Genomic DNA, 24,008 nt, shown 5'->3' on the forward strand with positions numbered 1-24,008 from the left:
ATGATTAGTCATGTGCTGCAGCACATATAATACTCAAGGCAACATTTTCATTTTGCTAGGGCCATGCGACGCAACAAGGACATCCAGAATTACAACTGCATGTTATGCTTTTTTCCAGACTCCCTTACTAAACACCAGTGTTACATGTAGACTTCGTCAAGATGAGGGCTCCCGGTTTTATGGTATTTACTTTTTTTTGTCATTTCCGTCTCTATTTATCCATATTTATTTTTTGCTAATTTTATCTCTATTTATCCATATTTATTAAGGATTTTGTGCAAAAATTAAGCTGAAATTAGTAGTTTTCCACATTTATTTAACCTATAAATATGCATGGGCCTGTTCATGCTTGAATGTCTGCCAGGTTTCAGTGCTGTGCACACAAGCAGAAGAGAAATCAGTGCACTTCTATGAAAATATGCAAATTTCATTTTCAACCGTGTGCATATCTACTGCTGTTAAATCTTCTTTACTAAAATTAATTTCTTTTTTAACTCCCTTTTCTATCAATCCACACACTGGCAGTCATGGTAGGCAGTATTTAGAATTACTCAAAAAGCAACCCAATCTCCGTTTTTATCCACATTTAAAAATAAATACATACAAGAAAATGAATGTTTTTTGTTTGTATTTATCTGTAAAAATCAGTAAAAAAGGAATACAGGGAGCCTTAATCAAGATCAATACTCATTAATATGCCTAAGTATCTAAGTGAAGAGGTTTGGATTTGTAAATTAGAATGTTAACCGTTGTCCATGAGTCTTTAATTCAAGGGTTATAAAAGAGACTTATTCAGGTTGAGCCTAAAGCTGAGTGACACCTCACTTCTCTATCCTTCCCCATGTGACCACCAAATCTCTGAATGTCAGAAGGATGTCGGCATACAGTTAAGAAAACATGCGCTTAACCTTTACCAGAATGTCTGCATGCCGAAATCTTACCAGTTGTGAGAGTGGTTCAGTTATCAATGCAAAGATCAGTAGGGAAAGGGGGCACACCTATATCATACCCCTCTGCACTACCCACCTTCCCGATATTCTGTTATCCACCTTCACCCGTGCCACGCCCCCGGTGTATGAGGTCCACCCATCTCATGCCCAGATTTTACTCTGCAAGTGTTTGTCTTATGTCAGTAGCCTTATGTGCATCCAAACTTGCAACTGCATTATTCTCGTCTATTGTTGTGGCATGTTCCTTTACAAGGAATGCCTTTCTTATGTTCGTAGTTTTCGTACGACCCCCCACAAATCCAGCCTGATCTGTGTGAAATAGTCTCTACTGTCTTTGCTAATCTTCTAGCTAGAATGTTCCCTAGTATTTTGGCATCCACATTACTTAGGGACAGTGGCCTGTATGACTCAGTCTAAAGGATCATTTTCAGGCTTTTCTAACACCCCGAAGTGGGCTTCATGTAATAATTCCAGATTGTACCAATATATAAAATAGGCAGTAAAGATGACCCAGGGAATTACAGGCCCATCAGCTTTATTGATACCTCTCAGAAACTTTTTTCCAATTTCATTCTAGGGAAGCTGATAGATTGGGTCAAGGATAACACTATTCTTTCTGATATGCAGGCTGGATTTAGAAATAGGGTCAGTACAATGAATCAAATCCTATGCATTTATAGCCTATACTGTAAATCTGTAATGCTTGCCAAAGACTACTTGATCTTAGATCAGCATTCAAATCTATCTCTAGAGCTAAACTGTGGGACGTTTTGAAGCAGATGGGTTTCCCTGCCAACCTTTTGTCTGTCTTAATCAGTTTGCATGCCCATAACACTGCCCGTGTTAGATATGGGAACAAAGACAAGCTCACAGACCCCTGTAAGATGGAGACCGGCGTCCATCAGGGTTGTGTACTGGCACCAATAATGTTTACGCTTTACATCAATGATCTAGTAAAAGCTCTTGATTTTCCTGGCAATGGTGCACCTAAATTGGGCCCACACAAAATCTAGACACTTCGCAGATGACATGCTCTTAATTTCTAAAACTCCTTGTGGTCTACAGGCAATACTTGACAGCACACTATATTCCTGATTAAACTCAGCCAGTAGGCCATCATTCCAGATGCCCTTCCAGTTCTCAGATCTTTAAAAACCCATTTAATATTTGTTTTTATCTAGGGATGCCTTAAGGGTATCATGTAGGTCTGCGGCTGGGCTTCCTCCAACAGTTCTTACAGTATCTGCTATCGCCTGGCCTTGTATAATGTGGTATAAAATTCTGCAAATCTTCGGAGGATATTGTCTTGAATCACAAGGACATCTTCCTCCTCAATTTTAATTGCCACAGTGTGTTGCTCCCCTTGTCTCTGCTCACTAACTAAGCCGGTAGGCACCTATCTTTATCTCCTTGCTCATTATGTTGCTCAGAGTATAATCTGTAGTAAGATTTCCTTAATTTATCCCTTTCCTGTTCTAGGTCCTCTTGTGCTGTCTGTCGGGAGTCCCAGTCCTTCAGTGCCATCATAGGTTGTCTGTCTGTAGCAGCAATTTGATTTTCTAATTAATGAATCCTATCTTCTAGAAATTTCCCCACCCCTTATGTCACTCCAATTAATCTCCCCCTAATAGTTACCTTAAATGCCTCCCATAGAGTAAAAGCTGACTCCACTAATCCAGTATTCACATTGAAGGGTTCCTTAATGTCTTCTCTGATTTCGTCTCTAAATACCTGGTCTTGTAATGCCCGTACTTGCAATTTCCACTGTGGTACTGGCTCTATATATCCTTGACTGAGCAATCCATTAAAGAGAGGGGCTTAATCTTACAACATGTGATTGAGATATATATCTCTTCACCATATTCCATTATCTGCCCTGGATGAATAAGGGCAAATTAGTTATCTGGTGGGGAGTAAAAAGAATAGCCTCCTATCACTAGGCTGTGCTCTCCAAATTTCTATCAAATTAAGTGTTTCCATGCTACTATGCAGATGCCTAAGAGGACCTACTCAAGGTCCCAGTTGTGGCTCGAGAACTGTCCAGGCCCTTGTCTAAATGCAAATAAAATCGCCCAACTATAATATATTTTAGTGAGAGTACGGTGTCAATAATCACACTATTTCCTCAGAAAATTCAGGCGAATCAATAGTGGGGGTCTAAGTGTTCAATAGGACAGTAGGTTCCCGCATAGCGCTCTTGCTACCTCTACGTGTCTCCCATTCATAGCTGATTGTTGCCCCGACTTTAAGTGGAACAGAAGGGTCCACCCAAATGAGCAGCTCTCGCACCGTGGATATAAAAGTGCCACACCATAGTGTTACCCCCTGCCCATGCCTCCCATTTCAACCGTAATTTGTCATGTTCCTTGGGTGTCAAATGTTTTTTTCTACAGCATAATTATGTGTTCATGTTTCCTTTTTCCGATATGCCCATATGATCTGTTGCCTAATTGGATAGTGAATCGCTTTTATGTTCCTAGAAGTAGCTATCATCCCCATATCACTAAATCTTGTGCATTGTCAGTTTGTGCATGACATGAATATAGTGACTTACCATTACCATAAAAGTGTAAGTTATTCTACCCCTCTAAACTCCTCCCTCCTGTGGCCAATCCCAACCTGACCTCTACAAGCGATACAAGCAGTACATATCTTCCACCACTAGTGTGTGGCTCCTTTTGGTTCCCTCAATAGAGGCTACCTAGGTTACCACAGCCACTAAAACGCTAAGGGAGAGTAATAGAAAAAGAGAAAAACTGAATACACACTTCAACTCACCCAGCACATGCCACACGCATCATTCTCGAATACTCCTGGAAGTGTCCCTTTTGACTCATTGATCTGTGTTGTGGATTTGCATACATCAATACTGTCCAACACCCATATGGCCATAATGGAAACATACACAGTATACAAGCAGCCATGGACTTTCAACAAACAGCATTGTCTTTTCTGCATTATCAAAAAAATGCAGTTTACCCCCTACATCCACCCTCAAACATGCTAGAGGAAGCAATACGTAGGGCATGTTTCACTCTCTTAGTTGACGTTTAACTTCATATAATGAATTCCTTTTCTGGGTAGCAGTTCCATAATCGGGTTAGAAAGATATTTTGGTACCATTTTATTCAATAGTTCCTTGCCGTCGGGTTGCTGTCAAAATGCAAATCTTATCCCAGTATTGTTGCACTATGATTATTATCATACTGGGAGGGGCTGGGCTGCCGGCAGTGGTTTCCCTCCCAGTGTTCTGTGAGCCCTGTCTATTTGTATCTCATCTGTCCCTTCCAAAGATTTTGTAGTGTGTTTATCTACGTACCTATATCGATACTCCTATTTCTGACCCTTGTCCGGTTAATAATTCACTAATATCCATACAACGGCACAGAATCCCGTTTTCAGATTAAGTCATAGCGCATGCTGTCACATTAAGCAAGCCCTATTCCTCCAGCCCCCTAGAAAGCACACCGAGTTCTCAAAACAAAACAAACCTCCAGCAGACCTGGGAAATCCCCTGTAGCTATTGTTTTGATTTCGTTCGAGAACTCCTGTAAAGAATGCAAGAACGACCAGTTCTTATGACATCCTTACTGACGTATTATGTCCATCCTTACGTCAAACACGGCACCTTTCAGGTATAAATATACCGACGCTGCCCTAAGCAAAGACACGGTGGTGAAGAGCTTGGAGCAGCGCTACTTGCGGGTGAGCCCAGCTGATGCAGGAAGCCCACGGACGCTGCCCCTCCCTTTTGACGCGCTGAGAGAGACGCTGTCTTTTCTCCTGCCGAGAAATCCAGCCTCTGGCGTTTCCGGCTTACCTTCGCGGGTAACTGGGATACCGAGTCCTGAGAAAGAGATACCAGCCCTCCTGCCTTCTAAATCCCAGGTACTGAACTGACTAACCCCTTACAGAGAATTCTTGAGTCAGATTCTTGGCAAACAAACTTAACTTAAACTGCTGCTTACTTACTCCTTCCCACGTATTAGGCTTAGGTCAGGTACACCGGGGTAGGCGTAGTTAGAAGCACCAGTTGAGTACGATTAGTCAATGTATATATGTATGTATATCTTTTATCCATTTTAAAGTATCATATGGCTAAGAAACCATATCAATGCTTTTACAGTATTATTTTATAATCCTGCTTTTACTGCATGCACTTTACTTAACCTTAAGTATTGCAACTGTAGCGGTTCATTTCTCTTGTATGAGAAAAAGAGACTGATCAATAAATAACACCTTTTATTGAACACGCCTATCTCTTCTTTCTCTACATTCTGGTGGAACTAAGTATGCACGTACTGACTGAGTAAAATAGTTGTCTTTTGTTTTCACACGACTCTAGAGATATACTCTTGATCAGGGAGAGCAAAGTTGTCATGTTCTATGGTTGTCAGAAACTAAATCCCTTCTTGTCTATCCAGGGAGGTTAAACTCCTCCTCGCCTATTCGAGAAAGTTTCTAGTGAACTCTGAGCTAGCTGGCACACAAAACTTAAGTCTAATATCGTCAGTAGAAGACCTAGTTAACCTCTGTCCTACGTCTATACTATTGAAGATATTATTCCAATGCGCAGAGCCTATTGGGATAATAGGAACTACACTACATGGCGCCCAAACGTTTGGTAAGGCGATAAATCGAACGCAAGACATTAGAGTAACTCAGTCGTGCTTTTCCACACAGACCCTTTCTCCCATAAAAACTCCAAAGACGTCTGGAGTGGGTCAAAGGTTAAATCCGCCAAACTTAGTAGGAGGAGACTCCTATGTATAGTTTTTGGTTTATTAAACATTGAAGGATACACTGTTCCAAAATATTGTGCACCTAATCTTTGTTTCCGTGGAAACCTGATCTGCAACAAAAAACCTTCCTGTCAGTAAAATGTCAGACAGCGAAGGAGAAAGGGAGGCGGCTAGAATAGCAGCTCAACTGCTAGCAGATGACACAAGTCTCCTGCAGACTGACCCGGACGCAATACTCATCCCGGTCAGCATAAGAAAAACTATAACTTTAAAACTTATAGAAAATGGACTGACATCAAGAGGTGGTACAGTCATATTCGTAATTGAGGCACATGAATATCGGCAGACAGAGGTATTCTATTCATGGATAAACTTTCCAGCAGCAAACGCTGTAACAAAGGAATTCCACTATTACAAGATAGAGGAACCTCCGGATGAGTACACTCCTTTCGAGGAGGTGGAAATACCACTCAAATACCAAGAGCACCTGCTCTGGTTTAAAGGCGCCCTAAAACATAATGATCACATCACCAGGCTCGGTCCACTAGGTAGACCAGGAGCAACGTGGCCGGTTCTAGCCAGCTACACACCACATCCAGACATTGAAAAAATGTCAATACCAGAACTTTTAGCACAGTTAAAACAACTGATTAAAATACACAGACAATTAGTCCAATATGTAATGCGGACTTCAACAGTCCAAACAGCTATTAAAATTCCACAGCTGACCCCTCATCAGGGGAACACAAATAAAATCACACCACAGAACATACATTCCTGTCTAGGTAAAGTACCCATTAAAAGGGAACAAATTCCATTCTGGTTAGCACAAAAAATCACTCAAATAGAGGCAGTATTTCCGGATACCACCCCTGTTGAGAAACACAGAATTCTGACTATCTGTCTCCCAATGGGGATCGCACCACATGTGGAGGACTGTGACACTTGGGGTACAGTCTTTGCTTCCATTTACACAAAAACACATGGTGTTCCATCCATGGCGGTAATACCAGAGGTGCTAAAACAAATTGAAAATGAATACGGTCCAGAACCTGCTTTAACTCTTGGTATGAAATTACTGAAAGATTTCAAACAGGTCTCGGCAATATTACTAGCCAACATAAAGGGGGAAGCAGCAACTGTGGCGATCCGCCAAAGGTTGAAAGAAACAGATATAGCAGAACAACCATTTGAACTTGCCAGAATCATAGAAAAATCCTATGAAGAACTAGGAAGAGATAGTTTGGGTGGAAAACCAGTGAAACCCCAACTAACTGAAAATCCTGAAAAAGTATTTATTAAAAATAATCTAAACACTCCAAAAAAAGAGCTGGGATGGAAATAAACAATCCACTCCCAAAGAGAAAAAATTCCAGTCCAGAGGAAAGTCTCCTCGGCGGAGAGAAAGATCTCCAGACCAAGGACACAAGTCTCCCCAGAGGGAGCCCTCTGAGAAAAAGTACAACCTTAGAAATAGGGATAATTTGAAGAAACCTGATAGATATCAAGATATTGATACACGTCCATCTCGATCTTTTCAGACTTCCTCGCAGAAATCGGAAAGAAGAGGACGGTCAGAACACAGGGAAGAGCACGTCAAGTCCAAAGACAAGGAACCTGCTCATCAGAATAAAAAGATACAATTTCCAAAGAAGAAGGTAGCCAGTATTAAAGTAATCAAACATGCCGAGGATCCTGAGGACACAGCTGAAAAACGGAGAGTGGGCTCAGACAATGCTAGACAGCGCAGCAGAAGTGAGCATAGCTCGCAAGATCCTGATGAATCATCTGGAGACAGTGGACACGAATGAATACTTTCAGGTGGAAACTGCAGATACCACAGTTAGCAAACCTCATAAAATTTATGAAATAACTTTACGTATAGAGGGAGATAAGACTAGGAAAATAAGGGGTCTATTTTGGGATAATCTCTCCAAAGGCTATGACATCCTTCTAGCTGAAAAAGATTGGCCACCAGAGTTTGTCAGGGAGTGCCCTCATGGCGAAGAAATGATTATGCCTGCCTTCTCAAATCACATTCCAATACATAAAAAATATACACTTGCAAGAAAGTGGGCAGTAGCCCAAGCTCCTGCATTATATAAAAACCACGTAGGATGGGATGAGGACTCCCCTCCTCACAAAATCCAGTTAAAATCTCAACCGACTGCACAGAGGCAGTACCCAATTAAGCAAGAAGCTAAAAAACAGGTCAGGGAGATCTTAGATCAACTTGAATACCAGGGGGTGATTGAAACAGGCACCTCACAAATGAACAATCCTTTGTTTCCTGTCTCCAAACCAGATGATTCATATCGTCTAGTTTTGGACTACAGACACCTTAACTCATGCTGCAAAACCTTTGCAGTACAAAACTCACATAGTGCAGCACTAATGAATAGCATAGTGCGCGAAAAATACAAAACAACATTAGACATCTCTAATGGATTCTTTTGTCAAAATATAGCACCTGAAAGCAGATATTTGACCGCTTTCTCAATAAATGGCTCACAGAAAAATTTCTGTCGTTTGCCCCAGGGGTTCAAGAACAGCCCAGGATTATTCTCAGCGAGAGTAACAGAGTTACTACAAATATATGATGATGAGGCATTAGCTTATGTCGACGACATCTATCTAACAGATGATGACTTGGATACTCACTTGAAAAGAGTGAACACCATAATACTTGGGTTCGCAGCAGAGGGTTACAAATTCAACTTCAAAAAGTCAAGAATTGCCCATCTGACTGTCCTATTTTTAGGATATGAATTATCAAGTGAAGGCAAAAGCCTGGCTGACAATTTCTTAGAGAAATGTGCTGTAATCCAAGCACCAAGAACGCTGAAAAACTTACAATCAATTCTAGGTTTCCTGAATTTTGGAAGAACTTACATTATAAATTACGCGGAGAGGGTTAAACCTCTCTATGACTTAATAAGACCAGATTTTAAAAGAATCAATTGGACTCAAAAACACACAGAAATTTTGAGATCTTTACAAACAGACATGTTAGTTAAAACAAAATTGCAAACACGCGATAACACACGCAACCTTGTGATTCGAGTCATCCCAGGAAGATGCGGATTCACATACCTAACCTCTAATGAGGGAGAAACGGTACCAATAGCTTACAAATCTCATTTGTACACAGAAGCTGAAAAAACATTCAGCATTAAGGAAAACATTGTTCATGCGGTTCAAACAGCTGTAGCAAGAGAAAAAGACCAAGCTGACGGCAGACGGATTACATTCAGGACAGCAGAATCAGCCTTTGAGGCATTAACAAGCCCATGTAATTTACCTAATATGGCATTAAATCCAAAATAGATACAATGGGAAAATTCTCTTGCTACAGACAGAGTGAAATACTATTTTGACCCGGAAATGAAAAAATTAAAAAATCTAGAATATGAAAGAGAATATCCTCTGCCAATCGACATTCTGCCCATACAACTTTACGCCTGCGTAATATACACAAACAGTTATGCAGAACCCTCAGTTTGGGGAAAACTAGCCTATAACGCCACATGCGAGATTGTAAAAAACGTGTGGCACGGAGGTAACTTGAGACCTCTGGTAACTAAAACACATTCAGTGGAAAATAATTCAAACTGAAATAATAGCGTTAAAAATGGCGCTAGATAATGCGGATCGCGAATTCCCGACACTAATAGTGTGCGATTCATATTACTGCGTCAAATCATACAAGTACGACTTGCAGAAATGGGTTGAAAACGGGTACAAAGATGACACAGGTGCCACAATAAAGCAAAAATCGCTTTGGGAACAAGTAGTTCTTTTACAGAAAGAACTACCAAAGACTCACGTGATACACTCACTGAGTCATCAGCGTGATGGCGTTCACGTTACAGGGAATTCATTGGCTGAGACAGCCACAGCGGAAGCAACTAAATCGGCTCCTGTAGCTACAAAAAAGCGTTCAGGAAAATACATTGACGGGGAAACAATGCTGGCGGTGAAAACGTCATCAAAAGGCGACTGCTCAGCGCTACCCATCACGTATCCACTCAATTATACATACATAATCGATGCAAACTCCGTTCCTTTTGCTCAAATCCCTGGAGTGGGGGATAGGGTAATTCCAAACAGGAAGAGGAGAGGCATCTTAATACAAGAAGCACATATGGGATTAGGTTTAAGGCATCAGACAATCAAAGAATCTTTGACAGAATTAAAATCAGAATACTGGTGGCCGGGGATGAGCGTGGATAATCACAAATTTGCAAAAAATTGTGAAAACTGCAACAGAGATCGCAGTGGCGAACCGGCCGAGGTAGTGCCAGAACACATAAGAGAAAGCATAAAGCGATCTATTCGCATGATTAAACAAGAAACATGCGTCCCAATGTATATTATTTAAGACTATCATCACTTAAATGTAGACCCCAGCTCTCGGCTGACGTCTGAACTGTTATATAAAGATTTGCGAGTCTATAATGGCATATACGCTAGGAGCATGCTACGTTCTGACCAATGCCTTTCCTTTAGCTCTCGAGCTTATAGGGGGGGCATGGCCAGCATGAGCATTACATTGCAGGACTCTTCTAACTTCCTTCCTGAGGGAAACGGGATGGTGTAAAGAAAAAACCAAGGCATAAAGCAATCTATAATGGCAAAGGTATTAGGTTCGGGAGCTGGGTGGGTCAAACATTTAATAAGTGTCCAACGTAGTCTTAATAATCTGCCAAGAAATTCCCTGAGAGGTCTCAGTCCGTACGAACTATTGTTTGGGACTAGAATGTTAATCCAGGACCTCGATAGTCAAACTTCAGTGGTTAAAGAAAAATGCTATGATATCAAAGATCGTTTGGCTATTTTACAGGACTTAACCCTTTCCATGCTCATGACGGAACGGTTCCGTCATGAGCTACGGTTGAGCTGTGCTCATGACGGAACCGTTCCGTCATGACCACGCCCGTTTCTATTAGGGCCCAGCACCGGAGGGGGAATCGCGGTCGCACAGAAAAGGTTAAACGAAAAGAGAAAAGACCTGAGCAACATAAAGTTGAAGCAACAGCCAACAGCCACTGAAGAGAAACCACCTGTCCCAGCAAGGCCTGTCTGGATTCCAAAAATCGGGGATCTGGTCAGAGAGAAGATCGCGGTAAAGAAGGAATTTGGGCCTTCTTACAGAAAAGCAGTACCTGTCTTGTCTGTCAACGGGACAAGATCAGTAGTATTACCGCCCCTTGCTGGTAAAAAGGAGAACCGAGTTGTATCCATCGACCTGGTTAAACCACAATCATGTGGCCGATAACAAGTAGTAGGCCAAGTGGACTCCCAAGAAGTAGTAGAACACCAAAGTTTGCTACAAATACAGAGGTTCAAACTGAGAGACTAATCACAATTGATAAACCTACAGTGAATCAACAAGGACTATGCAACAAAGCCATGGAACTTAAACCTCTTGAAACCCAAATCAAAATCTTACATCAAGAAACACCAGTCTACAATGATGTATCCACAGACTATGCTAATGAAACAAAGAAAATTCAAAAAGCAAAAAGGAATCCAGAAGCAATTGAAACAATTGACAGAACAGCATCTGGCTACTTCATCAACTTCGATGATTTTTCTGAGGATCCAAGTGAACCTGAGGAACAGCCAACAACAAAAACTTTCAAAGATAAAGCAAAGGAACTCTTTCACCAACTACAAGAAACATATCTGATTTCTCCATGGATTGAACTTTGGGTGGCACTAGGAGTATTCATCCTCATACTTTGGCTCATCATGGTACTATGCTTGGGACATTTCATTGAGGGAAAATATGTTACAATGGACACAGCAAGTCAGAATATCAACTTGGTCCTGAAACCACACAAGTCTCCACACATCGAGAAAAGAGATGTTTCTTCAGTAAACTTCACAGCCAATCCTATACCCGGTGGGGTAGCATAGGACAAAACTGATTACGAAATCTATGGTCCGGTCGAGCTCCTGAAGTATCCTCATCAATTCAAGATTTCATTAAGTGACTTTGTAAAACCAAGCACATTCGCTGATGATTGGGACTTTGAAAGTATTAATGATATGATGTCAGATCTAGTGATGTCAGCTAAATTTACAGAACATGATTATTTACAGGGTTCATCTAATTATGACCAGATGTATTGTTTTAACCACTATGGTAACCATTATCTGCATAAATCTGCTCAACCTAGAAATGTTTTAAATTATAACCAATGGGAACTGGTCGTTCTTGCATTCTTTACAGGAGTTCTCGAACGAAATCAAAACAATAGCTACGGGGGATTTCCCAGGTCTGCTGGAGGTTTGGTTTGTTTTGAGAACTCGGTGCCCAGCAAGGCAACAGTGGTCACCACACCATGTATTTTCTCAGTTATTGTTCTATTGCCCTCCAATATCAACAGTTTTAACTCTATAGGGGAGGGGCTTCAGTGTCATTATCTTTCTGGATGTCCTTCACTCCAAGACCATTTGTCATTTTTAGCTACCCATCCTCTATTGTGCTTAATTTTTGTTTGCGACCCTTCGTTTTTTGAGGCATTTGATTTAATCAGCAATGTGAAGGGCAGCCCTCCTATACACCTTGACTCGTCCTGGTGGGAAGACAACACCACCTTTTTCTGCTATATGTTGGTGCTCTGTTACTATGTATCCACTCAGATCATGCAGGGGTCCCTCACTATGCCCCACTTTGATGCTCACATGACGCATACTGATCCGATATGGTTTAGCACCCTCAGTTATCATCATCCATCATACCCAACATCCAGTTAAGTGGCAATTCTGCTGGCTCAATAAATACTGCTCCCTGGGATACATAAACAATCGAGAGAAGATGGAGGACGGAATCCAAATCCCTGTCCCAGTGACATCAATCGTATGCCAGCACTGCCTCACCTCGTGAATGTCCCCTAGGCAGAAGAGGTCCAGAAGAAATCTGCCCTTCTGCTTAGGCCTCAGCCATGGCCTACTGTGACTCAGAACAGTCCTACTCACTCCTTGTGCGCCCTAGTGGGCCGCGGTCCTGCGTGCTCAGGCTCTTCGGCTACTATATACGCTGCCAGCTTTTGACCCAGGGTGATTGTATCTTAGGGGTTTGTTGGTTTGCTCGCCGCCTCAACCCGCTATAACCACATCAGCCCCTTCCTGAGTTTGGCTGCCAGTCGGCCTCTCTGAGTGCACTACCGCCAGACAGCAGTCCTGTCTCTCTCTGCAGGGTCTGCAACAAGCTACCTTCCCCCAGTCACAATCTTCGGGTGCTTTTGTGCACTGCTACCATCCTTCAAATAATGAAAAACAGGCTGAAGGGAGCTGAAGTGGGAAACTGTGTGTGTGGCGTGCCGGATCGATGAGAGGGTGCATCCGCTCAGGTGTCCATCTTGGCTCATGTGACTTTAGATTTCTTATTGAAAAAGTTACGGTGAACTTTCTTTTATGTGGATTTGTTGTGGGTGGTTTTGGTAGGCAAGGTTTTAAATGAATAGGTCATTAAGATTTTTTTTTCAGGCCAATTTTGTGAGTGGAAGTTTCTGAGACATGTGGTAAGGTTTTTATGTGTGATATTTTTAAGGGTGGTTGTTTTATGGTTTTTAAAAGAGTTACAGTAGAAAGTTTTACGCAGAAATTTATGAAGAGAGAGTAAAGGAGGAATGATAGAAGAGAAAAATTGTTAAGTGTTATGATGGAAAGTTGTAAGAGTGAGCTGTGAATGAGACTTGTTGAAATCTGTGAAGACAGTGTTGTGGAATGTTTTAAAAGGGAAGTTGTAAAGAGAGCATTAAGGTGGACATTTTAGGAGGAAGGTTTAGAAGAGATTTACTATGGACTGTTATCTGTGAAGGTAGTTTTGTGTTGGATAGCTGTAAGAGGGAAGTTATGAAGATTATGTTACAGTGAAATATTTTTCAGTACCCCTGCCTGAGTGCCTATACATGTCCTGCGTATTGTTACTGTAAAAGCTTCCCACAGACAACTCCAACTAACTACAGAGCCTATATTTAATGCAAAATATTCAACTATCACTCTCTGCACCTCCTCTTTGAAGGCCATATCTAGGAGTGCTGTTGGGTGAAAGACCCAAGTGAATGGTATAGGGATTACATTTGGTAGTTTCAACTGTAGCAGGACCGGTGCTTGGGCGGATAGTATCCTAGGCAGGTGCCGTACCTCTTCTATCCACTGGTATACCTCCGTATGAGCCAGTAGTAGTGCCCTGGACCGAGGATAAAAATGTGTTCTCCTTCTGTATAGGGTGTCTCAGTCGCCAGGCATCGACTAGGCTGTACTCCCCCATCCCACCCTGTATCACCTTAGCTGCTTGGTTCCCATGCCAAGCCTTGTCTTCTGAGCGATCCTCCACTGGATTTAGATACGTATTTAAATCACCTCCCCAAATAACGTGTGTCGGTGAGGTGGAGTGCATCTGTCTCCAGGTTGTCATGAAGAACTCTGTTTGGTGTGTAAGTGTTGACTAATGTGACAGCAGTGCCTGCAAACACCCTGTGTGCAATTAGGAGTCTACCCTGGTCATCCGCATAGTGAGTTCCAAGAGTGAAGGGAACCCGTGTTTGATCAATAATAAAAACCCATGTGAACAAGTGGAGTAAGAGGAGATCAGCTGACACGCCGCCCAACGGGTACCCATAGTGCAGTTTGAGCGCCTATCCCGGTGTGTTTCCTGTAGTAGAGCCACTTGTATATTGTGCTATCTGGAAACCGAAGCACTAATCTCACCTTGCGTGGATCATTGAGGCCATGTACATTCCATATGATTACATTTATACTATCTCCTACTTGTGTCATATAGTCTCCTCATACCATGGTGATGGTGCATGTGCTCTATGTTGCGGTGAATGTATGACGCAGGTAACTATATGTGTTATGTGTGGGTATAAAAACATTTAGAAAACGCATCCTCCCCCCTCCCACTTCGGCAGGCCCAACTAGCCAAATACATCCCCAATTAACTAGGAACATACATAATTCCAACATTGACATTACGCTAAAAAACAATACATTGCAGCACAATGTACTAGACACGTCTAGGGTGCTCCCTCGCAGGGTTTCACCAGGTTCTCAGTCTCCCTCCAGATGCACAGAGGTGGCTGGGTTCATAGGAGCTATGTTGACCTTCTCTAGCCAACTGGAATTTATCTACATTCATAGTTTTCTGCAGTCTCCTCTTGCCAAGGCAGCCGCCACCATGACCTCAGATGAACGCTGAGTTCTCGCCAGCAGTCCCAGGCAAGGCCCAGTGTTCACCCACAATGATCAATATTCTCCATCTTCAGCATGTGATCTGTTCCGCGCTTGTTTACCAGGCAAGATGGTCTTTAAGTAGTCTTTGCCCGCTTTGGGTGTCGTGAAGATTTTCTGCTTTCCATGATGTTCCACACGAAGGCGCGTTGGGCACAGCATAGCATAGGGATATTTGCCGTTAGTAGTTGACTCTTAACTGGCAAGAACTCTCTCCAAGCCGACTGTAGCGCAATTGTGAAATCCAGGTAAAAAGCGATCCGATTACCCTGGTACTGGACTTCTCCTTTTTCTCTGCCAGCCAGAGGATAGTATTCCGGTCTTGGTAATTCAAGAGTTTTGCTATGATGAGCCACTAGGGAACCCCGGGCGGTGGTCGCGTCATGAGCGCACGGTGTGCCCGTTCCACCACTAGTATTTCGGATAGGGTCTGTGCACCAAATAGCGTTGTCAGCATGCCCTCAATGTAGGGCTCCATTTTACCTGTGTTCGTGGATTTCGGCATGCCAAGTATTCGTAAGTTGTTGCGGCAAGAGCGTGCTTCCAAGTCTTCATGCTTTGCTTGGATAACGGCTACGACACGCACCATGTTCAGACTTTTTGAGCTCACAGTTTGCATCTCATCCTCGACCTTCCATATTCTCTCTTCTGTCTCAGCAATACGTGAGGGCTGCTTGTCTATTTTTGCTGCCATGTTGATGTACTGCAAGCTGCTCTACATGGCCAGTCACGTTGCTTCAATGGTACTGCCCTCCGCGGTCCCTGTAAGCTGCCCCCCTTCGCACCTGCACTTGTATCTGACGGTTGTTTCGTTGAGCCTCTCGTTTCAAATGTGAGCCTTGCTTTCGTCTCGTCTGTTTTCCCCATGGTGAGCCCTGTGTAATGCAGCTTCAACACTTCTCTATTTCATCTGCAGCAGTGACACTCACCTTCCCGCTTGGTCTGCAGTTGTGGGGGGCTGTGGGTGGTGTTTGCCGCCTGGTGTTGTTTATATTGTCTCGCCTAGTTGGGGATTCAAGTTAGGGGCTATGCGATGTGGAATAATACAATGGTGCTAGCTCATGGCCCTCCTAATGCAGTGTTGTGGCTCTCTAATCCCTAACTAATGATCCGAACTGCACGCTTTGCAGAAATACGTGAGCCTCAAAGGATCCTGCCCTTGTTGCCAGTGTTCCTAGTAGCAGAGCACCACACAGCGGGAACCTTTGTGTACCATGTTATTGCTTCCATGCAATAGGATTCCAACACAGAATCTGTAAGCCTAACACCCAGGGTATAAATGGCTGCTTTGTATTGTTGATAGGCACTCACAGTCACATATCGGGCCTCCGACGATACCGATCCTGCTGTATTGGTACTACTGGTGCTGTCCACACTCAGCCTGGATTTGTTGCGTCCCGCTTGCCAGGTGTATGTTGTTATCCTCCCGCAGTGCCGCTACTCGCTTTCCAGCGCAGTCTGCCACTGCTCCCTCCAACGTTCGTTCTTGTAGGCTGCCTCAATTTCCTAGCACAGCCCGCAAGGGTGTCTCTTTGCTCCATTATGCAGCAGGAGGAAAGCCAGGCCGGCCTGCACGTACTCCTCCCATGCAGCGATCCGAGATATCTTCCTTACCTTGGGGTGTCTCTATCCGGCCCGCTCAGTTTTTCTGGCCGCAGATACCGCTCAGACGCTGCAGACTGATAGCGACCGCGGCACAGGCGCCCAACTTTAGCTCCCAGCCCGGTCATGACGATCTCTGCACCGCCTCTCCGAAATGTTTCATCCTGCCCAGCGCTATTTACCCCTCGCGGACCAAACTAGGCAGTTTAGGCCAGCATGGGGGGGTATGTTTCACACCAGTAGGTGGAGGATGGCCATATCGAAGACGGATATACGGAACTCAGCCAGCAGACCTTCACTATTGTGCGGCCATCTTGCCGTGGGCTCTCTGGCACCCTCCTCAGTGAAATATTTTAAGTGGGGAGTTGTCAAAGCTACAGCAGAAAGTTTTAAGAGACACACTGAGAGTGATTCTTGCAGTGTTAAGTTCAAAGAGGGAGGTGTTTTAACTTTGTAAAGTTAAATATATAACATTTAGACAAAGGGAATATTGTCTTAATGAGACCAACTGGCTATATTAATAAAGGTAACAGATGTCTTGGAGAGAATAGATTCTATATAGAGCTAAAGGAAGAACTACTCAAAGCTAAATTAGATGAAAATTGATTGGGTGGCTAGATAAGGGATTATTGATGCACGAGGAACGCATGTTTCAGAATAATACATTCCTTATTAGCCTCTCCTAATTGTGTCTGCCAACAATTTATAAATGTGGATAAACCACAAGTTAGAACATTTTTTTTCTAATTTCTTAACTACAGAGCATTTGTCAGTCTATCTGGATTCTTTCGAGGAAGAAATAATTGTCTACAAAAAATCATAAGTATCAGTTTCAGTATAATGGTAACATAGCAACTTGTTTTTTTATGTAGTTCTTAATACTACAGGTTTTAATATTTTAAGGTGTTATTATAACATGTTACCATTGCCAAATTTATCAACGTCAGAAGGATGAAAGGCAGAATTGGTCTCACCAAGATTCAAACTTGTAACAAGGAGATCACACTGGATGTCAGCAGCGATATATTAACTTACTGAGCCATTTTCAGACTCTATGTGATATAGATTTAATAATTTAGAGCACCTTTTAAAGCAGTGATTTGTTAGGCACGAGTTGTGAAGAAAGTCAGTTTAAAGTTGACTCTTTGTAAGGCAGAGTATTAAGAGATGGGCATGTTTTTACATGTCAGAGGTTTTAAGGAGACCATTTTCTAAGCAGGGTGTTTGGTGTAGTTTCTAAAAGGGAAGATTTAAAAAAAGTTTTTTAATGATATTTGCAAGTTAGACTTTTTGGAGGGAATTGTTTTGCATTTTGTTTATAGTGGATGTTTTTAATTAAGGGGTTTTCTAAAAGAAATCTTGTAACGGGAAGATTTTTAGTTGACAGTTTTTAATGGCAAGATATGTAAAGGAGAGTTCTTCGCACACAACACTAACAGCATAGCCATTTTAAATGTTGTTTTTTAGGTTGGTTTGTTTCTAGATTTCTGTGGGAAGATGCTGGATTGAAAAACGTTTTTAAAACAAGACGATCTTATTGAACCAACTTTTGAAGGACGCCTTACCCGTGTCTTTCCAGTTAGCTAGGATAGTCTTAACAGCTGCTGTGAGCAGGAGGTCGATCAGTTGTCTATCGTTTATTGTCTCGATTTCTGGAGCCATGAAGGCGGTGACTACACCCAGGTGCCTTCATTCTCTCTGTACTGACTATGTTAAAAAGAATTCTAATAAAATCGTTTGAAATTAAAAAAAAAAAAAACAAGACGATTAAGCACATCTTTTCAGTCGGCATGTCCATTTACATCTTTGTTTGTGTTTTCTTTTCAATACAGGGGCAAGGGTTCTGCTGTCGATGTCTTCGCCAGCATTGGTGGCTCACCAGAGCTGGATCGAATGGCTGGGATCCTTATTTAGAGATTGGCACGAAGCTGACAGATACCACCGTCTGATGCAAGAGGTACAGTGGGAAAGGACGAGCGGGAACCAAAGGTGCAAATCCACCAGATGCTGACGACTGATTGGGAATGGAGCCTGCAGAACTGCTTTCTCATCCAAAATAGTTATGTAGTTATGTATAGGGCACTGAGTCTGATAATCCATCTCACCCCTTCAGAGTATCCAGCAAAGCAGTGTTAAGCCAGTTCTGTGGCAGGTGTCCAGTATTTATTCTGTGTATGAGGCAGTCCTGCCCTGCTGCTGCCCCTACTGCACCTGTGTGCAAAGGAATTATTGCTGCTTTCTCCCACTCCAAGAATAGCAGCTTCCACAGAGTGACACCTTCTTGGAATGGTTCAGCTAACACTTCTATCTGGACAGTACTCCATATGTGAACCATAGAACTAGTTACAATATGCCAGATGTGGGTTCCAAAACTTGACTCAATAATCCAGATGTCATCTCCAGGACTTTACATGTTGTGCCTAACGATGCCTCCAGAAATGAACAAAATATTCTAGTGAGGCCACCAGATTTTTGAGTTTTTCTGGTACAATTAGGCCTGAATAGAATTGCCCAATAATGGTATGGAAAGACTATATAAGACTTTAAAACTCTTTGAGGCCTATCTGATGATGGGACTTGGCATAACCAGAGTGTGATCTTTGCAGAGGAACTGTAGGTACATTTAGGTGATGTGTTTGTGTTTTGTTGGGCTTTGATATCTGCAGCCTGATATGACACCTGGGAACTGTTTCCCCATGGAGGGCGAGAGGGGCCTAGTAACTCTGAAGTTGAACAGCAGTGTCGTGGTTAGCACCGTAGGCCTGGACCACCTATCCCGCTTCATCTTACGCAACATCACCTTGGCTCCACGTGACTTCATTGTATACGTAAGTGACTACATTATACCTGGCGGCATTAGTGGGGCCATTGTTGTTTTTTAATTTTTTATGGCTAGTGTAAGTTCTCCCAAGACATCTGAGATGATGTCCCACCAGCCCCAGTGTCCACATAGCCAGCTAGAGATGTCCTAAACCCAATGGGTCTCCAGCCTTTGTTGATGGGGGCTCTTTGCAGGATCTTTAACCTACCATGGTCGCTGAGGCCCCCACAAAAAGTTCTAGACCATCTGCCCTATAAGATTGTTTAACTACCCTTAGGGCTCTGTGGGTAGGTCTTGAGTGCCAGCGTGACCAGCATATATTTCCTGAATCCTCAGGGTTTACGGTGCAGCCCACCGCCCCAATGGGCTTGTGACTGGTTCAAAATCTCCCAAAGCCAATATATTGTCAAGCAGTCCTTGTGCTCATTGGACAGTTCTCTTTTTTCTACTCTCACTCTTCTCCCTTTCATCATGTCTTCTTTACTCACCTCACCTCTCCCCTTCACTCACTCTCATTGCAGTGTTTTGATGAGGCCTTCAGCTGGGCAAGGAAACTGGGCGCCTTTCGGTATGAAATTGACGGTGAACCTTCACAGACATTCAGGGTCCAGGTGAGTAGCAGTAGGAGGGAGTGGGATGGTTGTAGAGTGGCACGTTTAATTGGATAGGGTTTGTTGGTTATTATGTGCTTGAACACCACTTGCCTCACCCTTCAAGGGATACAAGAGCCGTGTTGCCTTGCCCTCAGAATTACAACCCATGTCACATAATCCCCCTAGTGCAAATGGACCAAGTTGGATATTGGGAGATTTGTTTGCAGGTTTGTGCCTCTTGAGAGGCCAGTAAGACTAGGGCAGAGTAACTCCTGCTCTGTAATGAACACAACCTTCAGAGCTGATTTGGCAGCAGCAGAACCATAAAAGATTAAAGAAGAACGCCTATTGTAAACACAGAGGCTGTTTTTTCTTAGTGAATGGAGACTAGAACAATATGCAAGAGGATGCTAGGCTTCCTGGTTCACATGCTGTAGCTCCTTTTTCTGTACACTAACTACCATTAGGTGCTAATGATATGAATGTATAACCTTGCGTCTGCCCCATCACTGTTATCAGAGGCAATGATGTGCGCTCTCATAGCTCGCTGCTGCTAAACATATAGTAGGTGGAGCACCCTTAAGTCGGTCCTAGTCGGTTTTATGCTCCTTTCCTTAAAGAGTCCCCATTGTGCTGCTGCACTCAGTGAAAGCCAGTTAAAATAAACAGTGTACTCCTCAGTGGGCTATGTAACTGAAATCGGTCCCAGGATGCTTGTTTCCAGTCCAGGGAGGACCTGGGCTGGCAGTTCAGGCTGGACTGTTCACTTGAGGAGCAGGGTCAAGACTGATTTGCATATGTCTGGATCTAAACTGGGGAGGCATAGTGAACAAATAGAACAATGGTTTAAACCCAAATCTCTTGACCTGTGGTGAGTCGTTGAAATGTTTCAGCACTCCGTCCATCATCGTGTTGTGTCAGGCTGTTTTGCAGCCACAGATTTTGCGCAAAGTGATATATAGCATAGGAGGTAGCAATAAGACTGGTTCCAAGCTGGAGCACCCACGACTTGGGCATAGTGAACTGTGAGATCTTTGCACCTGGATATAAACACCGTTCCTGAAATACTAATCTGAAACAGACAGGACAGGCCCTGCCTAGAAACATCTTCACCATGAACAACAGAAACTGCAGTCCCACCCATCACCCCTACAACCTACCAGATGGCAGTGCCCAGGAAGAGGTAATCTGTAGGCCTATGCTAACAAAGTCTTCATGGAATTTCCAAAGGAGTCCCGTCTCCTTCCTCCTCACTCCACTCTCCAGCTACAGGAATACAGGCAACACATTTCCACTGTCTGGGGAAGCTATCCTCAGATTTTAGCCAGGTCTGTTGGCTTAGTGGACCAATGCGTCCCCTGTAGGGGCCTGTGTTCTACCTCATTGTCACAGGTTCAAATCCCGGCAGGTCCACTCAGCCTTTCATCCTTCTGAGTTCAATAAAATGAGTACCATTGAGTTGGGTAACGATAAACATCTGTTATTCAGCGCCAAGAAACTCTTCTGGATGAACGTGCGCTTTACAAATATACATGTTATTTTATCATGCTACAACTGGGAGCATCCATTATGTATACTGCTTGCCGCAGTACTCTCTCTCTCAGTCACACACACACACACTATCAGACATTTGTAATATGCTTACTGTACGTGCACACACACTCAACAGGTCAGTTCTTCACATAACAGCTGAACTTTACATGGTAATGGTCATTAGACCGTGGTCCCACTGACATAGAGAAAAAGGTCTGGTCATGATATAAAACACAAACCGTATGCGGCAGCTACCACCAAAAGGGAAAACACCAGAACAATGAAAAAAGTCCAGTTTCTACTATGAAGGCACGATTTGGGTTGCCTCTCAGGTCACAGGACAGATCCTGGAGCTGACGTGCTCAGGGACTGGCCTGGCCCTCTTCATTCACGACAGATTAGCATAATGCCAGTGCGGAAAAAGAAAACCAGGATACCAGTTTCTTTTGCAGTTGGGCAGTCTGCGTATGGGAACACACCTGTATACCATGCAGGGTTCATTTCCGTCCCAAACCATATCTCCATATTTAAAAATGCATTAATAAATGATTATTTAAGACAATAGTGTTATGCCTAATTTGACTATGCCGCAATGTGCAAAAAGTAAGTAAAAAGAAGGTAAAAACCCCAGAAGCAGAAGACAGATATTTAGGGAATAGTGGCAGGAGCTGAACCCCCTTCTTTTGTTAAACTGAGTTCTGTGTCTTGGCAATCTTGGAACATCTATATCCAAAGCGTTAAACATTGGTTTAATTATTGGAGGTGATGATGAGAAGCAAACCAGGAGGTGCAGTTGTAGTCGACATCAGCAAAAGATGATCAAAGATTGTAGTCAAAGATGCTGCTGGTGAGTAAGGCAGAGATGAGGAGACCATTGGTGCTGGTGACAGAACAGAAGCAAAAGGTGGCGGAGCGATAGAATCATAGAGAATGGAGGAAGTGTCAGCACATACATACATTGGTGGCACATGAGGCAGAAGTAGTGATGTACTGAAAGAAACTGAGGTGATGATAGGTGATTGCAAAGCTCTCACAGAGTGAATGATGAATGACCACCCACCGATCTTCAGGAAGCGCAGTTGGATGCTCCAATGTACATTTTCAGAACAATCCTATGAAAGCAAGTGGGGCATTGAAAGAGAGGTCTCACAGCTGATAGTAAAAGCTATGATCATCCAAGCTCAAAAGCAGCTCCGATCCCAAGTAGAAAGTGATTTCATGACTACAATGCTGCTCTATAGGTACCTAGCAAACACAACAAGATGATGGACGGAATGCTGAAACTTTTCAACCACTCACCCCCAGTCAAGAGATCGGGGTTTAATTCATCGCTCTTTTGCTCACTAGTGCCTTGAGACCCTCACTGGTAAATAGTGTGCTTTATAAATCCCTGATTGATTGATTCATTGATTAATGCCACCCCAGTTTGGACCCAGCCATATGCAAATCAGTTTTGACCCTGTTTCTGATAGGAACAGTCCAGCCCGAACTACCAGACCAGGTCCTCCCTGCAACGGAAGCAAGCATCCTGGGACAAGTTTCAGGGTATTACTCCTCATCAGCTAGGCCAGCTTGAATCCAGTGACACAGCGAGTAAGGGACCCACATTTGGGCATACCCTTGGCCACTTAGGGCAAACATAGCAAACACAACGAGATGATGGAAAAAGTGCTCAAACTTTTCAACCACTCACCCCCAGTCAAGAGATCTTAGTTTATTCCATCGTTCTTTTGCTCACTATCCCACCCCAGTTTGGTCCCAGCTATATGCAAATCAGTCTTAACCCTGTTCCTGGTGGGAACAGTCCGCCCGAACTGCCAGGCCAGGTCCTCCCTGGACCGGAAACAAGCATCCTGGGAGAGGTTTCAGGGTATTACCCCTCATCAGCTAGGCTAGCTTGAATCCAGTGACACAGCGAGTAAGGGACCCACATGTGGGCATACCCTTGGCCACTTAAGGTAAACATAGCAAACACAACAAGATGATGGACGGAGAGTGATCAAACTTTTCAACCACTCACTCCCAGTCAAGAGATCTGGGTGTAATCCATCGTTCTTTTGCTCACTATGCCACCCCAGTTTGAACCCACCCATATGCAAATCAGGCTTGACCCTGTGCCCAATTGAAACAGTCCAGCCTGAACTGCCAGGCCAAGTCCTCCCTGGACTGGAAACAAGCATCCTAGGACCGGTTTCGGGGTTTCATCAGCCAGGATAGCTTGACTCCAGTGGCATGGAGAGCACGGGGCCCACATCTGGGCATACCCATCCCACTCGGGGTGACAAAAGCAAAAACAATTGATGGGCAGAATGCAGAACAATGTAATACATTCACCCCAGTACAGCGATCTGGGCCTAAATCCATTGTTTCTTTGCTCACCGTGCCATACCAGTTTGAATCCAGCCATATGCAAATCAGTCTTGACCCTGTGCCCAATGGGAACAATCCAGCCCGAGCTGCTAGGCCAAGTCATCCCTGTACTGAAACAAGCATCCTAGAACCGGTTTCGGGCTTTCACCTC

The 24,008-nt window shown here is 43.4% G+C and overlaps 1 protein-coding gene across 7 annotated transcripts in view; it reads left to right on the forward strand.

Moving 5' to 3' along the window:
- The window catches only part of LOC144772901 (uncharacterized), a 273,873-nt gene that overhangs the window by 88,508 nt on the left and 161,357 nt on the right, over window positions 1-24,008 (forward strand). For all 7 annotated transcript variants that reach the window (XR_013599865.1, XR_013599866.1, XR_013599872.1 and 4 more), the window contains 3 exons: window positions 18,373-18,497; window positions 19,207-19,368; window positions 19,883-19,972. Coding sequence is in view for 2 of the 7 variants with exons in the window: in XM_078657590.1 (XP_078513716.1) it covers window positions 18,373-18,497; window positions 19,207-19,368; window positions 19,883-19,972 (377 nt within the window). In the remaining 5 variants the exon portion in view is untranslated. The remainder of the gene's footprint in view (window positions 1-18,372; window positions 18,498-19,206; window positions 19,369-19,882; window positions 19,973-24,008) is intronic.

The sequence above is a fragment of the Lissotriton helveticus genome, chromosome 1_1, assembly GCF_964261635.1.
Source record: "Lissotriton helveticus chromosome 1_1, aLisHel1.1, whole genome shotgun sequence".
Lineage (NCBI taxonomy): Eukaryota > Metazoa > Chordata > Amphibia > Caudata > Salamandridae > Lissotriton > Lissotriton helveticus.